The following is a 23,000-nucleotide window of genomic DNA, read 5'->3' as shown; positions in this document are numbered from 1 at the left end:
TCCTATGCCTGAGGAGGAGGCTATCGAGTATGCGGCTATGCACTTGGATGGCGTTGCACATGAATGGTGGCATCATGGCATGGTGACTTTGGGGCATAATCAGATTACATCCTATGAGGAATTCACCGAAATATTGATTGAGAGATTTGACACTAGGGATCCCGAGTTACATTTCAAGGAGTTAGCACAGTTAAAACAGTCAAGTTCTGTGGATGCTTACATTGCCGAGTTTCAGCGCTTGTCTGTACTTGTTACTGATATCTCTCCTAGGAGATTGGTGGTGTTATTTTGTGATGGTCTTGCTGATCCATTACAAGGTTGGGTGAAGGGACATGATCCACTCACCTTAGCTGAAGCAACTAAAAAGGCACGAGATTTAGCCCCTTTGGTATACAAAGGAAAAAATCATTCAACAGATTCTTCCTACCGCAAGGACAAAGACAAAAAACCGTTTCAGAAAGAGTATAGCAAACCCAAAGAAGGATCAAAAGGACTAGACAATGAAACCTTGAATGAACTTCGAAAGAAGAAGCTGTGCTTCCATTGTAGAGAGCCTTGGGACTTATCTCATAAATGTTCTCTCAAGGCTAAGGCAAATCAAATGGAGTATTTTTCAGCAGAAGAGTCAGAGTCAGAGGGGGAGGATCAGCACTCCGATTCAGATGAGGGTAACACTATAGAGGAGAGCAGCATTCCTAAGGATGATAGATCGTTGGCATGCTTGACAGGGGCCCAAAAGGCAATCACATTTAAGGTCAGGGGTACCATCCAGGGGCAGAAAGTGATATCTCTTATTAATGTTGGGGCTACACATAACTTCATAGATGCATAGTTGGTAGCCAGGAGAGGGTTACAGACAGAGGAGCATGATGGGTTTAGAGTCATGGTGGCTAACGGTGATAAATTATTATGCACTCGGAAGATATCTAATCTTCGCATCAGGTTTGGAGATGGCTACGAGTTGGAGGATGAGTTCTATGTTGTGGACATGGGAGATTATGATGTCATCTTCGGCATGACATGGATGGCTTCACTAGTTGAGTTCACACTCAACCTAGCGAAATTGGAGATGAGATTCCAGCATGAGGGCATAACTGTGGTACTTAGAGGACTTTCAGATGGAGGTTGCAAAGTAGTGTCCTTGAGGAGAATGCAGAGACTTTTTCGTCATGATGACATAGAGTAGGCGGCAGAGTGCTACATTATGCCAACTTCACCAGAGCCACAAGAAAAGAGTTATCCACTAGATATCCAGAAGATACTTGATAGACACGCTAAAGTATTTAATGATATTTCTCATGGGGTTCCTCCTGACAGAGGGACGGAACATGTTATTGAGCTCAAGGAGGGAGCCAAACCAGTTATGATTACTCCCTATCGTCATCCTAAGAAACACAAGGATGAGATAGAGAAGGCGATTAAGGATTTGTTGGAGATGGGGCATATCAGGCCCAGTAAGAGCCCTTTTGCTTCAACAGTAGTATTGGTAAAGAAGGATGGGACGATGTGCATGTGCATCGATTACAGGGCACTGAATAAGAAAACAATTAAAAATAGGTATCCCATTCTTAGGATTGATGAGCTGATTGATGAGTTGCATGGGGCATGCTTCTTCACCAAAATTGATTTGCGATCCGGATACCATCAGATCAGGATGAGAGCAAAGGACATTGAGAAAACAGCCTTTTGATGTCACTATGGCCACTTTGAGTTCATGGTTATGCCATTTGGTCTAACCAATGCACCCGCTACATTTTAGAGTTGTATGAACCAGGTATTCAGGAAGCAGTTGAGGAGATTTGTCTTGATCTTCTTTGATGACATCTTGGTGTTTAGTAAGACCTGAGAGGAGCACTTACATCATCTGGAGGAGGTGTTATCTATTCTGGAGAGAGAGTCATTGTATGCCAAGGAATCTAAATGTCAGTTTGGCATGACTGAACTCCTTTACCTTGGGCATATCATTAGTGCAGATGGCGTTCGGGTTGATCCCGAAAAGATTAGAGCTATTGTAGATTGGCGTACTCCCACAAACCTTACACAGCTTAAGGGATTCTTTGGTTTATGTGGTTTTTATATGAGGTTTGTTAAGGGATTCTCACAGATTGCTACACCCTTGACAGATCTTACCAGGAAAGGAGCCTTCGTGTGGACAGGGGCAGCACAGAGTTGTTTTGAGCATTTCAAGCAGGTAATGTCTTCATGTCCAGTTCTAGCTCTACCGGATTTTACGAAGCCTTTTGAGCTTCATTGTGATGCATCAGGTGATGGGATTGGAGCAGTACTGATGCAAGAGAAGCATCCCATTGCATTTGAGAGTAGGAAGCTCTGGGGAGTTGAGAAGAGTTATTCTGTCTATGACCGGGAGATGTTGGCCATAATGCATGCATTGGCCAAATTTCGATCATATTTGGTAGGTGGACGTTTTGTGATCAAGACTGATCACAACAGTATTAAATATTTCATGAGCCAGCGTGATCTTAATGACCGACAACAAAAATGGGTGACTAAATTGCAGGCTTATGACTTTGACATAAAGTTTGTCAAAGGTAAGAAAAATGTGGTGGCCGATGCCTTATCTCGGAGACCTCACTTATGTGCTCTGGCAGAGATTTCAGGAGATTGGAGAGATCGGATTATAGCAGAGTATGTCAGAGATGCTTGGGCTTCTGGATTGATTTCAGGTATAAGGTGATAGATGGATTGATCAGAGTTCAGGACAGGGTTTATTTGATTCTGTCATCACATTTGAGAGAGGCGATACTGAAGGTATTTCATGATGCACCCACAGCTGGACATCCGGGGGTCTTCAAGACCTACAGGCAAATCCGAGAGCGGTTTTCATGGAAAGGGCTCAAGGATGATGTTCAAAGGTATGTCAGGGAGTGTGTGGTTTGTCAACAGAATAAGGGAGAGCACACATTTCCTGCAGGTTTATTACAGCCCTTGCCCATTCCTGATAGGAAATGGGAAAGTATTTCGATGGACTTCACCACTGGTTTACCACGAGTGCAGGGAAGGGATTGCGTCTATGTGGTGGTGGACCACTTGACGAAGTTTTCTCACTTCTTTGCTATTCCGTCCACTTACACAGCAACACAAGTGGCAGATCTTTTCTTTAGAGAGATATTCAGGTTACATGGGCTGCCCAGATTCATTGTCAGCGACTGGGATGGTAAGTTTATGAGTGTTTTTTGGCAAGAGTTGTTTATGTTGTGTGGTACATATCTTACACCGAGCACTAGTTATCATCCGCAAACAAATGGGCAAACAGAGATTGTGAATAAATGCGTGGAAGGATATTTTAGGAACTATGTAACTGCACAACAAAAGGCTTGGATCAGATGGTTGCATATGGGAGAGTATTGTTATAACACCACTTATCATATGTCCATCAAGATGACTCCTTTCATGGCACTCTATGGTTATGAAGCACCTAGCTTCATGGATTTAGTTTTGGGGGACAGTGGAGTGCTCAAAGCCAAAAACTTATTGCAGGATAGTCAGGACATCCTGAAAGTGCTCAAAGAGAATATACAACAGGCCCAGAATCAACAGAAATTGTATGCTGATCAGCACCGAATAGAGCGTAGCTTCGAGGTAGGGGATATGGTTTACTTGAGGCTACAACCATATAGACAGTCATCGCTCAAGAAGAGCGGAGCTGGAAAGTTGTAACCTAGATTTTATGGTCCCTACAGGGTAATTCGCAAAGTGGGCAAAGTCGCCTATGAGCTTGAGCCTCCAGAGGGCAATCGAGTGCACAATGTGTTTCATGTGTCTAGGCTTACGAAAGCCATTGGTCAGAGTGTAGTGCCTTCTGCAGATTTACCCCCTTTGGATGAGGAGGGGAAACTTGTGTTAGTACTCCAGGCTATTCTGGACACTAGAGAGGGGAAGCTTAGAAATAGGATAGTGAAGGAGTATTTGGTCAGATGGAAAGACCTGCTGGAGGAAGATTCTACATGGGAGAGTGAGCAGGTTATTCAGCAGGCTGGACTGAGATTGCTTGAGGACAAGCAATTTCAAGGGGGGCGGACTGTAATGTCCCCATTTTAGCAGTTGACCAAGTGTGTGTGCGTTAGCCTTGTTCTACATGGTCTCGAGGGCTAACGAAGGGTTTAATGGGATCCTGGAGTGTTTTGGCCTAGTCATTTCCAGTTTGGGCCAAAACGAAGTTGATTTACTCAGTTTCAGGCATACTTACTATTTTAAGTAAGTCGGCAGGACACAGTGCAGGTTAATTTTGGTGATTGTATCTGATACTCCTCGGTGAGAGCTTTCCAATGAGCTATCACTCGCATTATTCGGAGTCTGATTGCTAATACATTTTAATGTCTGAAGTTTTATTAAAGTAACATCTAATTTAATTGTAAAATATTAAAGTGTTACTTTAATATTTATTTTATGGGGATGTGTACCCAAGGGAGACATAAGGGGTATTTTAATATATGTTTTATATATTACACATCTTTTATCCCACATTGCCCATATGAGTTGAGCGGACCCTTGGAACTATAATAAAAGCAAGCATTTGTGGCTTCATTAGAGAGGTTGAATATGAGAACAAATTGGTGTGTGAGTTGCAGCTCTGTTCTTGGCATTTGAGGACATTTATCCTCTCTTGTAACTTTCTAGACGTCATTCCCTTGGGGTTTGGCCTTTGGAATTCTTTGTTATCGGCTTCATTATCAGGCAGTTTAGTTGCATTTCCAGCTACAGGTAGATTTGGTATTTTTGCTCATATCTTCTTCACTACTTGTTTGATGCTTATGCCGCTTTGAGGGAATGATATTACGAAGGTAGTGGACTGATTGAAGGACAAAGTACTGTAGCAGCACTATAGCAGCAAGTTCGAAAGCATGGGCTGGAGTATTATGTCAATAATGCTGAAGTAATTAGTGAGTTGATAAATCTGCCATGTATTTGGTTTTATGAATTCTGAAAATAATATTTTATTGGCAACAGTTCATTTCCACTTTGCATATTATTGTAGTATCTTTCTTGTTTATGTTGTATGATACCAATTCTATGCAAAAAACACAACAAACAAATAAACGTTGATTTCCGGAGTTATAAGGGGTTTAAAACATTAAACGGAGAAATAAGAGGTTGAATGCAAACTGTTTGACATAATTCCTTTCAGCAATTTTGTTTAGTTATTTGGGACATTCAGGGGTGCCCATTACATATTCGCTTGTCTTATCTCCGTTTGCTTCGGAATAAGAAGCATAACTTTGTTGCTTCTAAGTGCAAATCTCTTTGCCCCACGCTGATTCACAATCCCTAGCTCTTTTGGCGCACTCTTTTCCCCCATACCTCTCTGCCCTCCACCCTTGACTTTCACTCCCTCACCTTGCACACCATGGCTCTTTACGACATTCTTGGGCAGCCTTCTATTCACCCCCCTTTACCTCCTTTCATCCGCCTTTTCACCTCTTCCCACATTTATGAGGCTATCAGATCCATGAAGTGTAGTTGTGCTGCTCATGAGGAGGATTTCCAGGCTGAGCTTTTCAAGTTTGGTGCCTCAGTTTTGGTTCCCTATCTCTCTATTCTTTTTTATAGAGTGATTCACACTGGGTTTCCGACCTCCTGGTCTAGGCATTTGATTTTTCCCATGCACAAGACCGGTCCTGTCTCTGATCAGGGGAACTATAGAACCATCATGATTGGGCATACATTTGCCAAACTGTATGCAACAGCTCTTAATGCTATGCTATCTGTGGAGCTCGACAGGATTGGAGGTAGGGCTAGAGCGCAGGCTGATTTTCGGGTAGATTATCAGACTATGGATCATATCTTCACATTACGGGTTATTATTGAGGAAGCTAGACACAGATCAGAGAAGGTCTATTGTTGCTTTGTTGATTTTCGCAAAGCTTTTGATTTTGTTCCTAGGGTGGCTCTGTTCGAGAGACTTAGGGAGATTGGTATTTCTGAGATGCTTTGTATTGCTTATGAGACTCTATGAGACTGCAGTTGACAGATTTCGAACTTCGGAGGGCTTCTCGGATCCGATCCATAGCACTATTGGGGTTAAGCAGGGATGTCCTCTCTCTCCTACTTTATTTGGGCTATATATTGATGAGCTTGAGAACTTTCTCTTGAAGTATTCGCTCTTGGGAGATGGTTGTTATCTTCATCAGGTTTTGATCTCTATCCTTTTATTTGCGGATAATGTGGTTCTCCTTGCTTCTTCTTCAGATAGATTGCAGAGAGTTCTTGATGGTTTGGCTTTATTTTGTGATCAGAGACAACTTGTGGTTAATTTGGGTAAGACTCAGATCATGGTCTTTAATTGTTTAAAGACTTCCCATCTTCACTTTATTTTTCAAGGTCAGGAGATTGAGATCACTTCATCCTACACTTATGTGGGGGTCATGTTTTCTGGTCCGTGTTTCAGTATGAGACCTACTATTCAGCCCAGAGTTAATAAGGGAATTGGTTCTCTTGTTATGCTTGAGAAATAGTGTTTCAGACATCACTTCCAGGATACCTCGTCTAAGTTATCCCTCTTAGACATTTTGGTGCTGCCGACAGTCCTTTACGGTTTTGTGGTTTGGGGCCCTTCTCTTCTTAGCTCAAACTAGGCCTCGATTGAGTGGATTTAGACTTTGTTCTTGAGGTGCATCATCAGATGTCACAGGTTCATTCCTCACAGTATCATTTTTGCTGAGTTTGGTGTTCATCCTTTCAGACTCGCGGCCATTTTTGATTTGGTTTGGTTCCTTCATTGTCTTCGTGGGTTTGCTAATACTGCTATGGATCAGAACCACTACTCCTACTTAGCTTATTGTTCTTTTGTCTCCATTGCGGATGTTGAGTCTGGTTCTCGCACGTGTGGTTGGTATGCGCAGGTTTCTTCTTGGCTGAGTTCGATCGGGATTGACATGGATCATCTCCCTCCTTTTCAGTTCTCTTTGGGTGCTCCTGCTCATCTTCTCCCTTCTTGGCATGAGTTAAATGAGCATGTTCATCTTGATATCTATAGACTCTACATTACTACTACCTGGGGTAACCCTCTTAGCGGGCTGCGTCCACGTATTTCTTTTTATGCGGAGCACTTTTTAGAGATTTTTGATGGGATCATTGCCTGTCCTAACTATCTTTCACGACGGTGGTCTCATGCCTTGCGGATCTTTTTAGGTTCTTTCAGAGTTGGTTCCCACTGTCTTCGAGCTCAGATTGATCATCATATTGATCATCTGTTTGCTCTGTACTCTAGGGGAGGTGGAGAATGAGGCTCATTTCCTTATTCGATGTCCCATCTACTACAAGATTAGAGTGAGATTCTTTTGTCTGTTCAGGGAATGCTTTTCTCTCCATGACTTTTTCAGTTACTATGATCAAAGACGTCTTGCTCTTTATATTCGTGAGGCCACCACGCTCTGTGATAGCACAATCCAGACACTGCTTCCCCACCAGCAATCATCTACTCAGCTCATTACTGCCTTCTTTATGCCATTATCCCCTTTGCGTGGTGTGAAAAGGTCTTCTAGCTATATTCGGGCTAATGGGCTTTCCAGATGTGTCAGATCTCGTTCTGACGACTTGCACTAGCGACGCTCGTCTGGGAGTGGACAGACAAGGTAGTGCCTCTTCGCATCAGCATTTGTTTCATTCTGTAACAAATTTTTTCTCGCCCAAGAAAGACTCTGAGTGCTTTCTTGGTCTCTATTCTTTATTGTTATTTCTTTGGTTGTTTTCGTTTTGTTCGGGCATCTTTCTATGCTCCTGCCAGGGTTTGCTTCACTGTTGTAATCTTTTAAGTCCCATAGACCTCTTTTGGTCTTTTGTTCGACATTAATATCAGTATCTTATCTTATCTTATCTTATCTACATCCATTTGACACTAGAACCTAGATTGTCGTTATTTGTAGTGTGGCCTAGTATACTTGACTTGGACAAGGCACCTTTCAACATTGACATTGAGGGCACATGGGTAGTTTTCAAAGACTACATCTTGAGATTTCTTCCTCCGTATTCTTTTTAAGATATGCAATACTTCATTTGTACACCTTTGGGATTGTTTCTCCCTTAGAGGAGGAATGATATTTGGTGATTGTGGAGCATCTAGCATTGGTGCATATTCTACATTGATGGTGGATTACTTGGGTTCTCTTCTTTGGGGGAACTTTTTCCTTAGATGGGTTTTCATCTTTCTCATTACAACTATACTTAAGCATACTTATATAAAGTAATGGTATAATTAATCCATTTTACCTTTGCTAGCTAGGTCATAATTACACTACACTTAAGCCTACTTATTCCACTTTAGCTAGAACTACCATGTTGTTACTTTATAAAATCTACCTATTGTGGATGGACTTTTCTACCTTAGGTGGCAATCCATCTTTTGTGGTATTATCACTCTATCACCTTCTATGTTTTGTGGAGTGATAGCAATTTTACATTGGTTATTATGTAATGAGACAACGACACTTGTCATTGTCTGTTTCACTCCTTTGTACTCTCCTTGGCTTTGTGGCCAAGGGGTCTTCTATGTAATGTCATTCTAGTTGAGTCAGTCAATTCTAGTTGATAAATTCTATTGCATTCTTGGTGAGAATATTGTTTTTTCTTCTCATATTCATTCTCTCTTGTTATTGTGCTTTCCATTTGGTTCTAGATCTTGGATGGTTATCTCCATAGTCAAATCTTACATTGTTTATAAGGAGGCTACCCCTCTAATTCAAATAGGAATTTTACTATATATATATAGTTTTGCGTCACACTAAAAGGGCTGAATTAGCAGGGGTGTCAGAGGAGAAATTAATATCTACCAATTTAATGAAGGAGATAACTGGTCCTTGGATGCCAATACCACGAATGCATATATCATTCATTTAACAGCTAACCCTTATATATAAGTTTTCATTCTCACCTCATGTGCTTGGTGTCTTGTATTTCAAAAATTATTCAAATTACTTAGTAAATCTAATTATTAATATGCACATATGAAGACAAACTTGAGACACTTAATACAACAGTGAATGAGAAATTAATAAGTTTTGTTGACAATTTATAGAAATCCTAAGTATCGCCTAGTCTATATATTATATTTTACTTTTCTCAATGTAGGTGTTTGGGGAGGCAAGGGCCAGGGGAAATCATTCCAGACAGAACTTATCTTCAGAGCAATGGGAATTGAGCCTGTTATTATGTCTGCAGGAGAACTTGAATCTGAAAGAGCAGGTTGTATTTAAATTTGAAAGGCAGCATTTTAATATGAAATTTTTCATTTAAGAAGTCCAAATAATATTTTCTTAGTTTGCCTTCCTTGCATATTCTATTACATTTAAAATACCTGACTCTTTTTCGACATAGAAAATACACAATTGAAATGATTTGAAAATGACAATCAGTGGTAGCAATCACTGGCTCCAATACGTGCTCAAATTCAGAAATAAGTTCTCAATGTATGCTAGAGTAAATTGAGTTTAAAAAGTTTTCAATATACTGAAAATATATTCTGCTTTGAAAGTTATAGTTGCCATATTGAGTGAGCTTGGAAGCTTTTGTTGATTGAACTAGTTCAGACTGTATATAGCTAAGTATGTCATTAAAAGGCCTCAAATGACAAAATGGAAATGTCAAAAACACCTCTTATGGGTTCAATTGCATTGTACATAGTCTAAATACTATAAATACAGTTAATCTGTCTTGATTTTTTTACTAAGATCTTTATACTTTTCCCATATAAGATTTATATCTATTAGTTTGTAGCTTTTCTTCTGTGTATATTTCTGATGCAGAATTTTGTGCAAGGTTTGATTCTTCTAGTAATTTTGATTTGATGTTCATACATAAATGCTCAAGACTGAACTGGCTACCACTAAATAAAATATTGGCCACCAGAACATACAATTTACAGTGGCAACATCTCATTCATTAAATTGCTGAATGTACAGAAATTTCAGATATGAAATAAACTGATTTTCTGACCTCTAAGCCAGTGATATGCCCATCCTCACAAAGGTTTTAAATTTACAATAAATAAAAACAGTTTGAACAATTAATATTCAGCAGTGATGTCACTTTACAATCCTCCAAATCTTCATGCTAATGATACCAACTGTTGACAGGGTTCACACTCCTCTTTCACACTAGGTCACATTGTTTTTCATCCCCAAATGTCACTCCTGGACAAGGGTTTTGACCCATAATCTCTGAAAATGAAGGTTGATCAGTTTTAGTTCCTTCAAATGTACACACTTTACCTTACAAAATTCCACCTCATTCCTTTATTCCATTTTGCCAAGCAATAAATGGCAATGGTGGCCTCAAACCAACATTCAGTCATTCAAAAACAAATAAAATTTAGTGCCTAGCTGAAACTGTCTTTTATTCAACCGGTATCTCTGAAATTTCATCACCCAACATTAGCAACACACTTCTAAGCTTGGTGTCCACAGGCTGTTTAGTGGTAAATTTAGAACTTCTAAACTGAGTGATTTGTATTGAATCAAAGCAAATCAAATATTTAAAAAGAAGGCAGCAGCAAATAAACTGCCAAGAACAGAAAAACAAAAGGCTTTGGAAAGAGCATGAGAAACAAGTAAAGAGAATGTTTTTAGCAAAGTTGAACAAAATGAAACATGGGCCATAGCTGATGATTACAATCTAAATTTAAACCACCTTTGAAGCTGTGTGGAGCAGAATATATATCTTTATGGCGCTGAAGATCTGAACTTCAATCTTACCCAATATAATGCTGCTTTCTTTACCCCCTTTTGTTGTCCTGTTGTAGATGGAAAGACATAATCTATTTAATATAAATATCAAAGTAAAACCTTTGATTTTGCTACTTGATGAACTAATGTGTACAATAACTTAGCCAAGTACTTTTTGTTCCATATAATGAGTAAAATAGATTGTCTCGCAGAATCATCCACAATACTGTTATAAAAACCAACACCAAAAAATTGTATCTTTCCTTTTCAATGTATGATTGAATATAACACAAAAATTATTAAAATAGCAGACAATTTTTTTTAGCCAATAGACATTCCCAGAAAATATGTTTTAAGCTTTCAATATGATGACAAAAAGGACATTTGACGGAATGGATCACCTTATATTTCAGTTTATCACCTATAAGAAGTTATTGATTTATAGTTTCTATAATTTCTGAGGCTTTCCCAGGCAAGACAAATCACTTATTCTATGTGAAGATGATTAATTTGTGTTGGTCTAATGCTGTGAACTGTGACACAACTCATTGGTGAATCCACCGCATCACAAGAGCTACCGAAAATCTGCCTTTCATCACTTGTGAATTGTAAGACCCCTCCTAGTATGTACTTATTTAAATATGAATTTGTCTTTTAAATCCTTTATAGGAGATTGGAATGAAATCTTGTATGAGTACTTCAACTTATCTTGACCCTAATCGGGGTTATAATCAGAGATTGAAACCCCTTGAACTCTTTAAACTAATTGTGAAACCTTATAACTCGAAAGTAATCTTGTCGTCATCTTTTTGCAACGTATTTGATGTTAGTATGTATTTAATATAGTCTTTATTACTTTAAAAAAAAAATTTGTTGGTGTGTTTTTGCCTCGATTTTTGGGCATGACATTTTGGTATTAGAGCCTAGGTTCATAACACTTGGGCAACAATGGGTCCATATTAAGTGTGGATGTTTAAATATTACTATATGAAGTAGGGATTTCCCAATTGTAGAATTTTATCAAGCTAACGTATTCTTTCTAAATTGTGACACTGATGAGTAAACCTAACTGAAAACTTGAAATCAATATTAATGATTTCAAATGGTCAACCATAATAGATAACCCAGTCTTAATTACTTCAAACCAATGATTAGATGCAATAGTATTATATTTGTATTATGGTAGATTATGATCTCACAAAGTTTCGAAAATTATATTGAACACTATCACCTTGGGGAAAAATTAAGTTAAAGACCCTAAAACATTTTTCAATCATGTAATAGGAAATGAGCAAATAATCTAGAAATCAAAGAGAAAGTGTTTCTCATCATCTTTAGTAGAGTCAGATTATGCCTAACCATATCACTTGTGGAAGTAGTGTAGTTCATATCAAGTATGGAGGTGATCAAGTAGACTAGTATTGATTTAGACATTGCAAACATAAGTAAAGGAAATCTATGATCTTCATAATTTAATTTTGTACCTTCGGATTAAAATATTGAATAGATAAAATGAATGGTGAGTAAATAGGAAGGTAACACTTGAAAAGTATACCATCTTATCAAGCATTTGGATACCTCTAACCTATCATAGTGTTAAAATGTATTGTTCCAGTAATCCTTGGAAAGCAAACAAGAATGCAATTTAAAACTGCAAGTTGTTAAACCTAGAGCCTAGAAATCAATGAAGATAACGAACAATAAGAAATATATAAAAGTGAAGCAAAGACACCAGAAATATCTTGTGGAAACCCTTTGAGAATGAAGGGAAAAACCCAGCCACACAACACAAATATATCTTTATTGATAATGAAAGTTCAAGTGTACAATATCCTTTTCTTGATGCGAATATATAACAATAGGAGAGACTCTTCACATTATAACAAAAGGTCTCTTGAGATTCTCATAACTATTATAATTAATTATAACTCTTCAAATATTCACACCTCACTGCATGTGAATGACACATGTCATTTACATTTAATATTACAAATTAAACTTAATTGTTATTTTCAGCTGAAGATGACAATAACGTCCAGATTTTGAGAGATAAAGATCTCTATCGCAGCTACAAACTTTAACACTCCCTCTTAGCACAAGAGAGATCTTTAGCTGAATAGTCACACAAAGCTGCAACCAAAAAAGTCAATGATAAATTCTGATAAGATGAATTCAAAACATAATTCATGGAGTTACTCAACATGAAAACTTATAATAATGAGTTATATTCATGGAATCACTGAACATGAAAACCTGTAACAATGAGTCATATTCATGGAATCACTCAACATGAAAACCTGTAACAATGAGTCATATTCATTGAATCACTCAACATGAAAAGATTTGCAAGACTCGCAGCTTAACTTTTATTCACGAGCTCTCTCAATGTGAACTGTCATGGAATCTCTCAACATGACATCCAACTGCCATCACGGATCTCTCAACGTGATGACATCATCGACTCTCTCAACATGATGTTCACTATTGCATAGTGAGAGAGTTATCATAGCTGATCTTACAATCTCATTTATTCACACAAGAATAGAAATATGCATAACAAAATAAGACTTAATTCCATTTAAGTCAAATTTACAAATACTGTCAGCATCACAAGCATATATAACAATGAAGGGGATTCCATAAGAACTCCCTCTTAATTATGAAGCTTCCCTCTAAGGCTAAAATCTCCCTCAACTTCTCCATCTTAATGCAAAGCAACATAATCTCATTGCTTCATCCTGTAACAAAGAGAGATCATAAAATCAACCCATCAAATAGATTAATGCTAAAGCATAAACTATTCTCAATGATATAATAACTTTCATTAACAAAATACTTTTCTCCAAGTTATTTGGTTTCCTTAGCAGCTTGGTTTTCTTAACAACTCAGTTATATCTATCAACTGCTCCAAACAATGCATCCAATTTATTCCTTTATAGAAAAATACCGTCAACCTTAAAAACTGGTCCAAATATTTCTGTGACTTAGTCAAGGTACTGGACCTTTACTCAACCATCACCCTTTGCAGAAACTAATTCTCCTTTTGATTAAAGAGATGGACCGTACTTTGTATAGAAAGAATTCAATATGGACAGAAGATGTCAATTGGAATAATCCATACTCGAATGCTTTATCCTCTTCTAATAAAAATATCATTGTGTCTAAGAGAGTTGAAGGAACCCAACATGCATCTCAAGAGTAACCTTTTTGGTCGATCCACCAACACAAAGAAGAAGGGGTCTGTGCTTCTGCCATGCCTGCGGGTCTCCTTGTAGGTTGTTGTGAGCATCATCTTGATGGAATCCCTTCTTTGTCACTATTTGCAGACGTTAACTTCTAATATTCCAAGATTGGCACACATTATGAATCCTAGTGCTGGACCCTAACAATAACACCCTTCATATATGCTCTTGACCTTTTCAGTTACTGCCGAGTTTGAGAAGAAAAAGAGAGCTGTCAACGACTTTGGATATTTAATACTAATGGTTTTGTCGAACTTGAATGCCACATAGGCATCACTGTTGAATTCCATATTGTATGCAGAGCTAGCATGATAGACCCAACTTCATAAAAAATAAATGACAAATAGATACACCATCAGCAATAAAAATAAATAAAAATCATTGCACGGTGAAAGCCACAGCAAGATGAAAGACATGCAATACAAAACAACGAATAATCATAGTTGACGAGCTCGAAAAATCATTGGAATGACATATGGAGAAAAAATGATTATGAGATGTTAGTTACAAGATATAATCATGCAAGCACAATTTGACAAGATTTTAGGAGGAGAATATGCATTCAAAATAATTTACCTCTCACATATACAGAATAATATGAGGCAAAGATAGAGACACATGTGGCTTAATGTTAAAATAAGGGAGATGCGACACACGACAATCCACAATATGAATCGAAGCCTTCACTTCTGTAATGTATTGCATAATATAAACAAATTCATGGATTAAGAAAGGTGGAGGGGTAAGAAAGGAGAGCATCCAGAATGCGAAGGTCCTGAGCAAGTAGGGCAGTTCGATTCATGATGGTGTGTTTCCTTGCTTCAACCACCTGTGTTCTTCCATGCCCATCAAGCATTCATGCTCGCATGCCAAATCCCTGCTTTCTCGTGACTCCGCTACCTTTCACATGCCAACAGTGCCCCATTTCGACAATGTTATTTGGGCAGGGAGAACTCCACCTATGGACGTATTGTTCTAGATTCTCATTTCACATGACTTCATCCATAGTAATCACAAGAAGACCATTTTCAAATTCTTAAAAAAAGTTTTTCATGAAAGCCACTTTTCGGGTTAGTCGGGAAAAGATCATAGAAACAAAAAAAAAACCTTAGAAAACCAAAAGAAAGTGCAATGGCGGCTTGAAGAAGCTAGATATCAAAAGTCGTAACCGTCTCTCTCATAACCGACAAACCATAATAAAGATACGAATGGTCAGAGAAGAAAAACAATTGGCTCCGCCAAAATTGAAAACCCCCACCATTACTCATATAGAGGAAGAGATGGAATCACAATGACAGAAAGAGAAATGTAACCAGACCAAAAAAACAATCAAAATTTAAAGTCTAGAGGCAACGTTTAGCCTCCCACAATATTGATGAATTTGCAAAGATAATTCCTCAATAGACTTTGAAGATATTAATTTAGACTAGCACAAATGATAAAAGCAAAAATGCGAACCCAACACCAACATAGACTAAGGTGCAGATAGATTAACTTCGAACACCCTGGACACAAAATGAATAACCCAATTGAGCACTTCTTCTCCATTGTCAAACAATTTGACCTGCGAAAGGTGAAAGGCAGATAATGTCTACCCACCCAAAAAATAACTTGGCTTTGATACCATGTTAAAGCTAGAGCCTAGAAATCAATGAAGATAACCAGCAATAAGAAAGATATAAAACTGAAACAAAGACGCCAAAAATATCATGGGAAAACCCTTCGAGAAGGAAGGGAAAAACCCAGCCACACAACAAAAAAATATTTTTATTGATAATGAAAGTTCAAGTGTACAATATCCTTTGCTTGATGCAAATATATAACATTAGGAGGGATTCTTCACATTATAATTGAAGGTCTCTTGAGATTCTCATATCTCCTATAATTAATTATGAGACTTCGAATATTCATGCCTCAATGCATGTGAATGACACATGTCATTTACTTTTAATATTACAAATTAACGTGTCTTTTTCAGCTGAAGATGACAATAACGGTAATAACATCCAAATTTCAAGAGATAAAGATCTCTATCACAGCTACAAACTTTAACACAAGTAACCTTTGGAAACCTCGAATGATAGGATTATTAATTTGAGAAACTATTCAACAAGCGAGATAGCTAGGAACACACAAAGAATGGGAGTATATTTGTCTAGTATGAGGAATATAACCCTAATCAAGGAATAGATCTATCTACATATGATGATAAGAACGTAACTAAATGTTGAGAAGTATGTAACATATTGTGTTGTACCGGTAAGATAGAAAATGCAAACTTCTAAGTTTGGGTTATGTGTGTCGATTATGTTTGCAGTCTTATTGTATAAAGCATGAGTGATATTAAATTATAACTATCAAGTGTATACTCTTAGACCTTAGTATTGGAAATTATTGGATCAATTATAACCCTATATTATAGAGAAAGTAAAGTCGCGATGCGATTATCAACCCAATATGAAATAAAGGTTCAGATTTCAAAATTAAGTTCAATAAAAGGATTATAAGCCACAAGGCATGATAAGAAAAGTGAGGATGATCTATACCTTTGGTGAGGAGATATTGTAAAAGTGGATAATTAAACATTGACATTTGGACAAGTAAACATTGACAACATCCTAATAATGGTTTCATACTTACCTAGTTGCAAACTTGTAAGCTAAGGATGAATCTGCAAGTCATTTATGACTAGGGGACATGAAATATGGATTATTGATAAGAACAATATCATTTAGTGCATTCTCTGATGATAATTAGAAATTGTTTAACCAATGGAATAATATAGGACAAGGATATATATGTATATAGGATCATACCAATTTTTGTAAATTTGATAGCACAACTTTAACTTGTATATTGTGGTGGATTTGACCTAAGAAAGATTGTGGGTAGGTGCCCCAGTATGTAATTATAGTGGATTGAGGATAAGAGATTTGGTATTATAACTTCGACTCAAAGTACAAATCTACTGACACTAATGTCCCCACATATTTAGATTCTTCGAAAGGAGACCCTTGTAAGAAGAAAAAAAACGAAGGGAAACTTATTTTGGTTATGCTCGGATTTGCACTATCAGGTGTGTTCTAGTCTAGACACGCCTTTTAGTACAGTAAATCCTAGTCGTAGGGCGATATCAATAAAGATAGATGTGTAGTTATAATGTAGGATCAATCATAATTTGAGCAATATGGTCTTTAGACCACCATCTAATTTCAATTCAAGATCTCAGCAATGTATTTGAAAGACCTAAGTTTCCTCCTTTCCCTTAGTGACCCTGGTTCGACCACACTATGTCAGTAATGTAAATTTTGTAAGCAATTGGATTTATTTCCTTATTTATTGATTTCAAATTTCAGTATTTTAATATTCTTTTCTTCTTGCCAATAGTGTGATGTGGGGCCGCTTAGCCAAATTTATTGTGGATGATTCTATTTTGCCTCTAGGATATGTCTTTATTTCTTGATTAAAAGTTTACTATTGTTGCCACTCTTGATTTCTTTTGTTTCTTACTTTTGTGTTGAATATTTCATCTTTGATTTCTGAATTAAAATTTTTGAGGTATCTTCTTGTAAATTCCGTTGGCAAAGTGACATATGACAGGCCTACCAAAGGGATTCCTAACAATCAAGTGGATGTATAGCATTGGGGCATGAGACAATTAGTGGAAGTATTTGTGCCCCACCCTCTCCTAGGACTTCTAGAATAGGAATAGTGGATATTTGTTGACTATCACAAGTAATGGATTGCACCCCAACACAAAACTAGTTAAGGTTACGAGTTAATCTAATGGACTCTTAGATGCAAAAGGTGTATGTGTAGTAATGGACTTGTTTAGTGTCCTATCAAGAAGAGATATGCAATGGAAACTCTAGAGAAAAAGTGATTAACCTTGAATAAAGATCCAAGTTGCATTGTAAGAAATCTCATTTGAGGGAGTCTCATACAACTGTTACCTCAACGAGTATGTGGAATTCGTAACACTTTATGCTATTACTATTACTATGAGAGACTCTATAAGTATATTTATACCAATTTAGAATGTTATATACATGTGACTTGTATGTTTTAGGAAGTGTTCGACCCTGGAAAACGTACCCACATCGGAGTATGGGTTGAATTTGCTTTTAGTAAGGAAAATTGGATAATTATGTTATCATCCTTGAGTATTTATGTGAATTGTTAATCATTCTTTTTGTAGGAGCAAATTTTGTTATAAGTCTAGACAAGGTCTAGCATGAGATGAACGTTTTAGTTATGTGACTTCAAGGAGGAAGTCATAGACTAGTGGGGGAGGATGTAAGACCAAACCCCTCCTCGTATGTACTTATTTAAATATGAATTTCTTTGTTAAATCCTTAATAAGAGATTGGAATGAAATCCTCTATGAGTACTTCAACTTATCTTTACCCTAATCGAGGTTATTATTAGAGACCGAAACCTTGGAACTCTTTAAACTATTTCCCTAATTGGCTATTTCTAGTTTCTGTGGGATTTAGCCCTCCCCCTATTTCGTTGCTTGTAATACTTCGCTCGGATTTGGCAAATCTTAGCATCATCTTTCGACATATATATTACTTAGTGTATTCAAGCCTCTAACGTTGTGTCTAGATTTCATCTAAAGGTATTGTGTTTGTGTATGGACAAGATTGTATTCAGAGTTGGGCTAAGATACTTAATTGTACGACTTCCTGTAATTCCTGTACCACTCACTCCTTGACTGTACGGCCTTCACCCATCTGTACATCCATATTACTTGGTGTTTTCATTTGTACGGCTTTGTGTTTCCACCACTATACGACCGTGCTCACATCTTACCTCCCCATCATACGGCCTCCTATTCCCCAGGGCCTCCCTACATCATTCATACGACTTCCCTTGCTGACCGTACGATCACTTCCAAGCACCATACGACCTATCCATACTACCGTATAGACATCCCCCTGCTCCATCGTACATTGCATACCATACAACTCTCTTTCTTTGGTAACTGTACACCCTCTTCTCAAGTCCGTACTACCCTCCAGCCCTTCGTATAGCCCCTCCAACAACGCCATTGTAGTGGTCATAGGACATGGGATCATTACAGTGGTATCATAGCGCTTCGATCCTGCCAGCCTATGAACAGTGAATGAGAGTTTATAGTCAGAAGTGAGAAAGAACCCATTCCATCGAGAGAATGGCTACCGAACCAGAACAAACAGCTGCCGAACTCGAGGCACTACTGAGAGAACTTGCAAAGTATCAGGCACAAATCACCGATACTTAGTGACTCATGGAAGAGACTCTTAAGAAGTTGGTAGACAATAAAATATCTGGAGAACAAAATGGTCACAGTATGGACTCGGTGTCAGGTGAAAGAAACCCTCATCCAATATGTTCTTGACCTTCCATGCCGTCTTTTCAGACACCACATGGAGGGAAACAACCAACCTTTGAAGAGATGCAAGAACAACTGAGAGAAAATTGGAAAAATGCAAATTTTGAGGAGGATATATCCTACAAATATTACGCGGATCTGAGAATGAGATATTCGAGAGGCGGAAACTAAGGATATTTTAAGGATGATCTCAGAAGTAAGTTAAGTAAAGTAAATCTGTCTCCAGTTGATGGATCTAGATCCATATCTGCACAAGTGGGTAACGAAGGTTGATACTTCCAGCTTAATCCCATGCCAGAAGAAGCAATTAAATTTGTGGCGTTGCATTTGGAGGGAGTTGTGCATGAATGCTGGTATCACGACACCATCACACTGGGGCATGATCAAATAAATACTTATGTGGAATTCACTGAGAGATTGATAGATCGATTTGATGGTAAAGATCCAAAACTCAATTTCAAAGATTTGGCACAGCTAAGACAAACTGGACCGGTCAACCAGTACATTGCAGAATTTCAGAAACTCTTTGTTTTGGTTACAGACATCTTTGAAAGAGACGGGTAGTGCTCTTGATGGACAGATTGACAGAACCACTGAAAGGTTGGGTAAAGGGGTTCAATCCTACCGCCTTGTCGGAGGGCACTAAGAAGGCACAGAGTATGGCATCATCATCAACATCATTCTTGCGAAGTTACTCTCATTCCAAACCACTGGTGTTTCCGAGGGACAGAGATAATAAACCTCAGCCCAAGAAGTTGTCGTTGGACAAAGCTACCAGATAGGAGCTCCGAAGGAAGAAAATATGTTTCAATTGCAAGGGACCTTGGAAACCGGGCCATAGATGCCTCAGAAAAGGGAAGATCCATTACATTGAGGTTGTGTCCGATGATGAGGACAAATAAGAAGAAATACCTACTGAAAACAATCAACATCACAACAACATCAACATGGTTACTTTGTACTATACGGAAAGAATTGTAGTGTTGGTACGATGCAGAGGAACTATTGCCCTAGCTGGTAGCCCAAGGTGCATAGTGTTTTGTGTAGAACCCTTCAAGGACGAAGGGTTATGGTGATGCTTGATAGTGGAGCTACGCTAAACTTCATAAACTCCTCTCTGGTGAAACAAAGAGGTCTACCTATTGAAACACACGCAGGATTTCAAGTCAAAGTTGCCGGAGGGACTCTCCTACCCTACACAAACCTTGTTCCTCAGCTAAGTATCACAATGGCAAATCACACAGTGACCGAAGATTTCTTCATAGTGGATCTTGATGATATGGAGGTTATCCTAGGCATACAGTGGATGGAGACACTTGATGAGTACACTCAGAGTTTCAAACGGATGTTCTTCACTTTTGTTGCCGATGGAAAGAAGGTTGTTTGCCACGGAATGGCAAATGAAAGTTCGAAGGAAGCTTTTGCACATTAGAGGGAGGCAATTTTTCGGCGTGATTACATTGCGTGGGCTGCACATTGTTTTGTCTTGGCGGAACCTATAAAAGGGCAACGAACACCTCAAGATGATGATCTGTAGAAAATTTTGAGTGACCATGATAAATATTTTGTAGACATTCCCCCCGACATACCACTGCATCGAGGGTTTGAACATACTGTCGAATTGGAAGCAGGAGCCAAGCCGGTCATAACCACACTATACCACCATCCCAAAAAATTCAAAGATGAGATTGAAAAGACGATTCAAGAACTGCTAGAGAAAGAATGGTTCCATCCTAGTTCTAGCCCTTTCGTGTCATTATTGGTATTGGTTAAAAGGATGGGATGATGTGCATGTGTGTGGACTACCATGTGGTGAACAAAAAACAATAAAGAATAAATATCCCATTCCAAGGATAGATGAGTTGCTAGATGAATTGCATGGCACGGTTTATTTTTCGAAAATAGATCTCCATTCCAGATACCATCAGATCCTCATGCGGGAAGAAGAGGTGGAAAAGACGGCTTTTTATTGTCACTACGGGCATTATGAGTTCCTGGTCATGTCATTCGGATTGACAAATGCACCCGCTACATTCCAATCATGCATGATTCGCATCTTCAACAAACAATTGGATAAGCACTTATTGGTATTTTTTGATGATCTCCTTAATTATAGCAAGACATGAGAGGAGCACTTGAAGCATCTGGATGAAGTCCTAAGAATCATGAAGGAGCAGTCTTTGTTTGCCAAGCAATCCAAGTGTGAATTCGGTATCACAGATATTGTACTTGGGGAATGTCATCAGCAAATATCGAGTTCAAGTTCATCAGGAGAAGATTCAGGCTATCCTTGATTGGCCTCACCGAAAATCACTCATAGATTTGTGAGGGCTTTTTGGATTGTACAGTTATTACCGAAGGTTTGTTAAAGGTTTCTCTCAGCTTAGCGCACCCTTAACGGATCTGACAAGGAAGGCATCTTTGCAGCGGAATGAAAAGGCACAACTGACTTTTGATAAGCTAAAAAAGTCAATGAGCACTTGTCCTGTACTTGCATTACCTGATTTCACTCGACTTTTCATTTTGGAGAGCGATGCTTCCGGAGAAGGCATTGGTGCGGTACTGATTCAAGATAGACATCCCATAGCTTATGAGAGAAGGAAGCTTATGCAAGCAAAACGCCTATATTCCATCTATGACAAAGAGAGGTTGGCCATCGTACATGCACTAACCAAGTTCTGACAGTATCTGGTAGGTGCCAAATTTGTTGTCCAAGTGGATCACAATAGTTTGAGATATTTTTTGGAGCAACGAGATTTGAACGAGAGGCAACAGAAATGGGTAAGCAAGGTTCAGGCCTTTGATTTTGACATTGAATATGTAAAAGGAAAGAACAATGTGGTTGTAGATGCTTTGTCAAGGAAACCTATCGTCTGCTTACTAACCCAGATTTCAGCCGACTAGAAAACACGTTTGTTAGTAGAATATTCCAAAAACACATTTACTTGTGAGCTAATGGATGGCGACACCAAGGATGATAGGTACAAAGTGGTGGATGACATCATTTATTATAAGAGTTGGACATTTTTAGTGCCAGAATCCAAATTGAAGCAGAAAATCTTGGAGGTACACGACTCACTCTTTGCAGGACACCTAGGTTTCCTCAAAACTTATAGAAGTCTCCAGTAGAGGTTTTCATGGAAAGGACTTAAAGGAGACGTATTGTAGTATGTAAAAAAGTGTTGGGTCTGCCAATAGAACAAATCCGGACATACTCTACCTACTGGCTTACTGCAACCTCTGCCGATTCAAGAACATAAGTGGGAAAGTATGTCAAATGGATTTCATAATGGGGCTTCCCAAGGTGAATGGAAAGGATTGTATTTTCGTGGTGGTTGATAGATTGATAAGGTATGCACATTTCTTCGCCATCCCCTCATATTTTCAAGCCACACAAGTTGCCAATCTGTTTTTTAGAGAAGTCTTTCGTTTGCATGGGTTACCTCGAAACATTGTCAGTGATCGGGATGGGCTATTCATCAGTATCTTCTGGACAAAATTGTTTCGATTGGCAGGGACAAAATGGTCACCAAGTACTAGTGACCACCCTTAAATAGAAGGACAAACGAAGATTGTAAACAAGTGGCTTAAAGGTTACCTTCGAAACTATGTTTCGGCACAACAACGGGTGTGGGTCAAATGGATACACCTAGGAGAATACTATAACAATACCACGTATCACATGTCCATTGGGATGGCACCATT

The 23,000-nt window shown here is 38.4% G+C and overlaps 1 protein-coding gene across 1 annotated transcript in view; it reads left to right on the top strand.

The window, feature by feature from the left end:
* LOC149565820 (P-loop containing nucleoside triphosphate hydrolases superfamily protein) overlaps positions 1–23,000 on the top strand; it is a 289,819-nt gene that overhangs the window by 107,442 nt on the left and 159,377 nt on the right. The window contains exon 4 of the mRNA XM_089819308.1: positions 9,085–9,198. Coding sequence (XP_089675434.1) covers positions 9,085–9,198 — 114 coding nt within the window. The remainder of the gene's footprint in view (positions 1–9,084; positions 9,199–23,000) is intronic.

This window comes from Cupressus sempervirens, chromosome 3, assembly GCF_028749045.1.
Source record: "Cupressus sempervirens isolate cs-2001-9-10 chromosome 3, ASM2874904v1, whole genome shotgun sequence".
Lineage (NCBI taxonomy): Eukaryota > Viridiplantae > Streptophyta > Pinopsida > Cupressales > Cupressaceae > Cupressus > Cupressus sempervirens.
The sequence above is the reverse complement of the archived record's forward strand: the minus strand, read 5'-3'. Positions and strand labels throughout refer to the sequence as shown.